Source organism: Triticum urartu, chromosome 5 (genome assembly GCF_003073215.2).
Source record: "Triticum urartu cultivar G1812 chromosome 5, Tu2.1, whole genome shotgun sequence".
Taxonomy (NCBI): domain Eukaryota; kingdom Viridiplantae; phylum Streptophyta; class Magnoliopsida; order Poales; family Poaceae; genus Triticum; species Triticum urartu.
Window position 1 is genome coordinate 454,584,460 of NC_053026.1, and position 8,636 is coordinate 454,593,095.

General features: G+C 45.3%; 1 protein-coding gene across 1 annotated transcript; it reads right to left on the bottom strand.

Annotated features, from left to right (window-relative positions):
• Positions 1–3,538: 3,538 nt before the first annotated feature.
• On the bottom strand, positions 3,539–8,195 carry LOC125509766. The gene is made up of 2 exons (XM_048674799.1): positions 8,008–8,195; positions 3,539–4,874 (listed from the first exon to the last, which is right to left on the bottom strand). Exon 2 carries the CDS (start codon positions 4,833–4,835, stop codon positions 3,729–3,731), a length of 1,107 nt encoding a protein of 368 aa, XP_048530756.1. The 5' UTR covers positions 4,836–4,874; positions 8,008–8,195; the 3' UTR covers positions 3,539–3,728.
• Between the last annotated feature and the right edge of the window lie 441 nt (positions 8,196–8,636).

An 8,636-nucleotide genomic window follows, 5' to 3' on the forward strand; every position in this document is an offset into this window, starting at 1 on the left:
CTTAAAGCATGATCATAGTTACACCATGAACAAGAAATGTTGTCGTATCAATTAGAAGAAGAGTCGTTACACGACCAAGAGCCATGTGTGTAACACTTCAAATAAATATAGTACATGTATATGAAATCCAATCCATATTACAATACATCATAGCATCTATACACAAGCAAGGAAGTGAAAGAGAAGTCCATACTTGTCAGGAACAGAGAAGCGACGAACGGTAAAGGCAGAGATGCAGAGGTTATGAGGGTTTATGTGACACCAAGGTGCATGAGAGGAATACCATGATATTTTCTTTAACTTGCAGATCTCCCATCCACTTTTGTGTACGACAGCCAAGGCATCAAGAACGAAAAACATGCATTCCCGGCGTCTCACATCTGGTCGCTGCACCGTCGTTCACCTTGCTCCAGTAAATCTCTCCTCCCATGGCTCACATTTTCTTCAGCCCGTCCTCAATCTATGTAGTACCAGATCAATGGCTTTCCAAAGAGTATACAACAAAACCATCAGTTAACTACTTTACATTGGTAAAGAAATATAACCATTGGAAACTCAATGTATTGGCGGCGTACCTTCATGAGGTAGGCACATGAAAGGCCTGATATGGCGAAGAACCTGTGCCATTGACACCTTTGACACAACCATCTCCGTCCAAAAGGGGGCAACATCGACATGGAAATCCATGAAGTAGCATTAAGAAGCTAGCATTCTTCGCTCCGGCCTTTTGTCAAACATTTAAATTATGAACAATGACAATTTCATCTCATAGTCAATATCTGCAGTTTTAAAATGTGGAAAAGAAAGAAAAAGAGAGAGAATCACTTACATAACATCATGCAAACATGGGTAAATAATAATTAGCTAGAAAATTTTGATCATTGACAAAACTGTGAAGCTTCCTTTAACACTTTCTCTCTAGCCTTTCAGAGAAAAAGAAGGATAATGAAAAGCCAATATGAGCCTTGAAATCACACATCAATTTCTAACTAAGACATGAAATGCTAAGCATTTAAATCCTCTAGTATATGTAACTAATTATTTATTATTAAGTAACATCAGACTGTAAAGATGGTTCTAGGGTTATTCTTGCAGTTCTGCATTATAGAAACTTATCTCACAAATACAGAACTTCCCTTGTACAGCAGTCAGTTTATATGTTGGGTAGATATCCAAACCCAAAAATTGAAGCCAAACACAAGGATTTACTCCAACTTCCTCCCGTAATCCTGAAGCAGTCACTGAACAATGCAACATGAGCATCCCACGAAGGACAATCAAATTCTAATTTTTTTCAAAAATTAAAACATGGTAAAACCACACAAAATATTAGTTCTAGTTATGTTCCACCAGCAAGAAAAGTACATATAGAAGTAAGTCATATCTGTGGATCAAGAACATATGGAAGCATTACACTGAACCCAAATATTCAATGATGCATCAAATTCTAAATTTTTTTCAACAATTAAAACATGGTAAAACCACACAAAATATTAGTTCTAGTTATGTTCCACCAGCAAGAAAAGTACATATAGAAGTAAGTCATATCTGGGGATCAAGAACATATGGAAGATGTCACTGAACCCAAATATGCAATGATGTCTTTTTTCTTCCTATTCTACTTCAACCTCAGGGACTCCATTGGAGTAAAGACCTGGCAAACAAATGGTGCGGTCGCTAATTTGACACCAACACAACTACCAAATCAAATAAGTCCAAGTTCTTCCGAAGCAAAGAATGTGCATGACGGTGGATGACCTGTTCAATGAGTAGACTCTGCTCATCAGCCACCACCGTCATTGACCCGGAGCTCCTCGCCGGCCGAGTGCGTCACCTCCACAACATCTGGCGTGACCCTCCTTTGACAGGTGATGGCCACCGACATCCATACAACAGTTAGTACACAAGGTCAATTCTATATTTTTTCTGCCCATACAAGAATATGCAAACAAGTCAAGTTCATTCAAAAATCGGCAGCTCACTTCTGTTATTACAACAACAGCAGGTCACTTCATTCAGACAACAATAGCAACACAGATCAATATTGTGACAAGGATGTAAAAATAAAATAAGAGAGTTAAAGAGAGAGGGGGGGTGACAACCTTGCTGACGCCGGTGTTCGTCTTTCCCTTTGTCTAAGAAAAGTGAGGAGTGTGGTGTCGGCACCAACACAGAGAGCGGCAGTAGGAGGGTGCCGACCAAAGACTCATATGAGCTAGCGATGAGCTTGCACTGTTGTTGTCCGACACGGCGTCCGCACCAATGACATACTCGCCCGAGATGAGTCGGATGACCGAGATCGAGTAACTGACCACCTAGAGACGGGCAGGGCCGCTGACACCGGCGAGGGTGAGGGCCAGGTTTGGCTCAGCAGACCGCTCGACCAAAATGAGGTGACTTACGCATTGTCTTCACGTGGGTGGCCTCGGCTCTTGCACCAGCGCGGGATGGTTCGGGCTAGAAGGCGGAGGGAAGAGCGGCGGGGCCGCCGGTGATGGCGGTGAGGGCGAGCGCGAGGATTGGCGCAAGGGACCCCTCGACCTCGATAAGACGATAACACGGCTTATGCCATTGCCTTCACGTGGGTGGCCTGGGCTCCTGCACCGGCGCTACGGTTTGGGCTAAACGGCGGAGGGAAGAGGGGCGGGGTCGACGGCGATGGCGAGGGCGAGGATTGGATCGAGGGACTCCTCGGTGTGGGCTCCTTCATCGGCACGGCAGTTCGGGCTGGACGGCCGAGGGATTTTTCTCGGTAGACAGATGGGATCGGGAGATGGGGTGAGGGACGTGGGTGCCTGATCGTGGTTGTTTTTTGTACGTGGGTTTCTTTTTCTTTTTATCGTGGGGGAAGTGGGAATCGTTTTATCGTGCGGGGTAAGTGAGAATTGTACGAGGGATGTGGGAGGTCGAACCATCACGACTCGATTCTCCTTTAATAGTAGAGATTATAATTAGCTAAAACAGGCAATGAACAAAAAAACAGTTCTATAAAATGCCGATACGCGCACGCTGAACAGTGTATAGATACTACAAAATACTAAACAAGAACGATCAGAGTCAAGGACCAAAGTTACCACCAGACGGATTCATAGCGGCGGCCTCATAACACGATGAAAACATGAAAGTGGAAGAACCAGCGAAATAAACTCACCAAATAACAAGCGCATCAAAGCAGGATAATTAACACTCACTCGGTCCGGGTTTATTGAGCCCCCTGTACTATAGTGTCAAACTTTGAGCATAAATAGTTAAGTAATAAAATATAAACTAGTTTAAGTCACAAAATCATATGGTGGGAATACTCTTCGAAGAAGCAAGCATACCAAAACAGTTCACTACCACAAAGAATGGCGGGTGTGGTCTGCTAGGGGCAAGGCGGGCGCGCATTCTCCACTCGAGATAAAGGTAGAAGGAGAAACAACGGAGAAATCCTCAAGATGAAGTTTTACTAGTTGGCTCAAGTGCAGAGGTAAAAAATAACTAAAAACATATGCTAGAATTTAAGCAGATAGCATGACCAACAATTTTAATTTCTAAATTTTACCAAAGAAACAATATTTCATAAAGAAAGATGCACAGCATGCATGATGTTTTCATTTATTCTTCCAGCCATCAATTGCCTATTTCAACCATGGGGATAAAAGGTAAGCAAATATTTTCATTCACATCTGAGAAGAAAAAACATGGAAGGATCCATCCAATAACAGTGAAACATAGATAAGTTTTCCTCAGAGCACACAGTGGATTCTATTGTCCTCCAAGCTGTAACATTCAGACTTGTGCTTGATGATCTGGAAACCATTGACATTGCGCACCACCTCCACGCCGGTCAAGACAGTAAGCTCATTGACTGCACCATGAAGTGGTCTGCACGAGGTGTGCCTCAAGAGATTTCGAAAGCTGGTGGCGATGCAGAACTTGCCTGAGCCCATGTTTAGCAGGTGCCTCTGCCGCGGCAACCACTCATCGGGCAGGACGCTGAGATAGTTCCAGGAGTGCCGCACCACCGGTCGCCTGGAGGAATCGAAGTCAAAAGCACGCAGGCAATGGTTGGGGTTGCCAATGACATCGTCGAGGCCAAACCAGAGGTCAAACTCAGGGACATACTCCGCCGCACCGTGGATGGGCAGCACCCAGCTGCCAGCCTGCCTCCACTCGCGCGTTGCCGTGTCAAAGAAGGCGCAGGCTCCAGCATCCACAGATGAGACACATATTGTGGCGGCATCCAACACAGCGGCTGCAGAGGGAGGACAAACTTTGCTGTTGCTGCCAGGCAGGCACGGCCGAAACAGTGGCGGGCAGGGTAGAGGTCGCCAGTACCAAGACGAGTTGTTCAGATCAGTTGTCCTGGTATAGTTCAAGACCTCGAACAAGGCATTGTCCTCTCCTTTTCCTATGACATAGAGCTTGTGGTTGTCCTGGCCATAGCTCCGCCGAGTGATGGACAGGGCGATTGAGTCACTCTGCTTACAGAAGTTGGCTTGTGGCATGCCAAAGACGAAGTCCGTGCTAGTGTCGTACATCATCGTGTGGACGTTAGGGCTGACAAACATGACAGAGCCCTCCCCCTGCCCTCTCAGCAGGGAGAAGAAATGCCTGGTAGTTAAGTCGGCCATGTTAGGCAGTGATGAGAAGTTGATGTTCGTCTTGGGCAGACTCTGCTTGGGGCTCCCTTTCAACATGGTGGATAACCATCCCTTCTTATTCACTTCTGCCTTTTCGGCAGCTTCTGTTGAAGGGTAGAAGAGATACTCCATGAGGTTGATCCGGCGCAGGGAATAAACTCCCTTGGGGTAATTGTGTACTATCATATTCGCAAACTGACGATTCATCATCCTCGAGAATTTAACACACCCAATAGTTGAATATCGTGGCTATCAAAAGGAAAAAGTTAGTACAGTAGCATTAACACTTGTCGAAAACTAAAATATCATGATTACTCTAAATAGAAAGATCAAAGGGTCTGTCTAGTTACTGCAAATCTAAGTGACTCAATCAACATAAAAAGCAAAAGCAAAAGAAAAAGGAAAATACCTGCATGAATCTCCGAGTAAAATCAATGACATAGGACTTACACTTTGATGTGCAATACTTAGGGCACATCTAGACGTGCTCTAGCAAAACCGAAGATCAAGGGTGTGTTTGGTTGAAGAATGTGAGCGCTACATATAAACTTTGTCAAATTATATTTCCATCTAGTATCATATTTTATCTTTTGTAGCTAACTAACATTTTCGTGCTACTTCTCTCTTCCAGAACAAAGATAAAAGGGGGAAATATATCAATGTGCCTATTGCTAACATTGATTAGATGGAGTTCATATTTCAGGATAAGCATGCTACCGGAGAGTTCACGGTCCTTCAAACACCCTATGACCGTGTTCATGCATGTGACAAGGATTTTATTGGTGATACCGAGAAGAAAATATGAGTGATGTTAAGGTTGATCCTGCAACACATTATGATTCAGATTGTGTTCCTGACGACACCACTAATGAATGCTCGTCTTCGAAGCGTCCTAGAGGTGGCAAACGTGATAAAGGTAAGTGGGTGAAGTGTGATGAGAGTGCAGCTCAAGACATGACGCGCTGCGTGATATGTCGGCTATGTTTTTAAGGCGACGCTTCGCTTTAAGGCGTTGGGGGGGCGCCTCGACGCCTAGGCGCCTAAAGCGGGCATATTTGCAAAGCGCTGGGGGGTGCCTCGACGCCCGCCTCGACGCCTAGGCGTCGCCTTACGGACGCCTTAAAAACATAGTATGTCAGATACTATGCGTTCCACACACGTACCAACCCGAATGAGAATTTAATCAAAATAATTGATGACATTGAAGAATACTCTCTCTTCATCCGACTTGCGCTACAGACATCTGTGGCCACCAATGAACGAGTGGCTTCCATGTTGAAGGGGAGACCGATGGCTGCTATTCAAGAGTTTGGGTGCTGGATCGGTGATAACTTTCCTGAATACGTTCCCGTTCCTCCTGCTGTGTGATTCATTTCACTGCAAACTTTCAGGATTATTTTGTATGTCTTCCGGCATCGTCTCCTAGGGAGATAATGACCATGCCTCCTCATGCAGGCATGTAATGATGTCACAGAGTTATTCATTCCTGAACAATAAGCTTTTTACTCAGATTCTTTATCAGTCAGTGTGTTAAATTAATCATCATAAGTTGCGCTGCATTTTTGCATGACTATTTACAACTTGATCTGCTTATAGCTGTTTCACTGTTTTTTCAAGGTATTGTAGTGATGATGCACTTGTTATCTCTATCTCTACTACTATAGTACACAATTTTTTGAATCTACCTTCGTCTCACCAGTTGTACCTGCCCCTTGCAGAATAATTCATTTGTAGCCATCGAATATGTTGGATCGAACGGCTGAGGTCACATGGATTCGCCACTCACAGTCCTCCCGCCAACCTAAAAGTCAGTCGCTTCTTCTGGAAAACTCCACAAACCACGGCCGCCTTCGGCAAATAGATTGCATGCCAACCTCCCTGGCCTGGATGGCTGGATGCGTGGAGAAAGAAACCGATTGTTGAGCCCCACCGTGGTGGAGCCGTGGAGCGTGGCACATCCGCACATGCTGCTGTGTGTGGCCATGGCTGCCGGATGCGAGCATGGCCGTGCCTGCCGAGGAAGACTGGACGAGGCGAGCGCGAGTATCGGATGGCGAGGTCGTGCGCTTCACCGGCGCCGCGACGGTCTTTGGGTTGGCGTTTGATGGGTCTAGGGCAGGAACGGGATCTGACAAAGGGGAGCTGCGGCGCGCTGGTTTGCAGGTGCTGTGTTGTCTGCTCGACAGTCGGTCAGAGGCAGACGCAGCAAACAGTGGCATGTGGCCTGGGCTTGGCGTTGTTGTTTTTCTAAAACTGTATGGAGTGGCACAGCTGGCCCAGTGACAACCTTCATGGCCCGTATGGCCGAGTATCAGGCTGTCAACCGAACATCGCATTCAGCCCAGGTGGGACGGGCGAGCAGGACGACTGTTTTATAGCACATAAAACCGATGTTTTTATTTCTTAAAAAACATAAAAAAGATGTTTTTTTCTTAAAAAAACCCATAAAAAGATGTTTTTTCCTAAAAAAACATAAAAAAGATGTTTTTCTCTAAAAAAAACATAAAAAGATGAGCCATGCATATACAATATGGACGTACATGCAATTTTATGGCAACTGTTGTTAGATACTTAGAAGATATCTAATAATACTTTAATAATTCCAACCAAGTGACGTAGAATACTACATGAAGATGATCATTTTCTAACCAAAATATAATCCCATGACGTTAATTGCCATTTTGTGTATACTGACTGCAAGTTAGTAAAGTAAGTGCTAACCAGAATTTCTTGACATGTTTTGTCAATTTAAGAAAGTGAAAAATATCAGGACATTGTAACTTAGCATGAGTTTTCTCTTAATAACTCGGCATGAGGTTACAAAGCTAAGGCAATTCATGTAGAAAGTACTAAGTTTGTATTAATTTTCTTCTTGTTCGTGTGAAAATTGCAAATAATAATGCGCACGTGCCTTCAACTAGTAAGCTACTAGTCCCTCACTAATGTAAAAAAACGTTCTTATATTATGGGACAGAGGGAGTAGTATTTGGATCCTATCAAGACGAGCTAGCTTGCCCTCAACACAGCCAAACGGTTAGCTGCTGGCTCTTGCCAGCAACGGCGTTGAACCAAACGCGCAGCTAAGGCAAAGATAGCCCAGCCGAGCTAAGCTAGCTCAGCTATAGGCAAGCTGGGCAATACAACCAAACGCACCCCAATGGTTTGGCCAGAAGGACAAGAATCGAAAGCTCATACCTGCTGCACCACTAAAATCAAATATAATTCTGTGTGCCACCCGTTCAACTCTCACATCTAGGGCCGGCCGTCGTCGGTACGCGAATTAATTCTACAGGCGTTTCCCTGCGCGCCGTAGGAGCTGTGAGCCACGGGCGCATATCGTATGCAGACGAAAGGTTAGGCCAGGAAAGGTTCGGATGAATACCTGAAGCTGGCGCCGGGAAAGTGGGGTAGAAAGGCGGCGGCGGGAGGACTGTGAGTGAGATGGGATCGGGAGAGGGCCTGCGAGCGGGTTCGAGAGGAGGGGGTCGAGGGAAGGAGGAGGTCGGGAGATGGGTTCGATCCTCTCTCTGGCGGCGCTAGGAGGGAGAGAGGGATCGAGGGGGAGATGGTTTCAGTCAGCGCTAGGGCTAGAAGCGTTAGGTGGGCTTGGGGCAAATGGGCCTTAGAGGCCGGCCCAATGCTGCTGCTGGTTGGAGACCCCAGATGGGCTGGTTTGGCTCTCCCTCTCTCTCTTTAACTATTTCAAAGAAACCCAAACTTGGAAGAAAAGCCTAGAGGGATAGCAGTGGAGTTTGAACATGAAGTAAATTTTCTCAGAGTCACAAAAATGAGCCGGATCCACGAAAAATGGAAATGATCACGTGGGTGAAGTTTGAAACGAAAACATTTGGATATAATTCAAATGGTTTTGCATAGGAAGTAGGTGATAGGGAGGTCCAAAAATGTTCGGATTTTTGATGGAGCTCCGGAAAATGATGAAAGAAATATAAGGCAAGGTTAGAGACTCAACACTTGAATAATAAAAGGGCCAAGGAATTTAATATGCAAGTG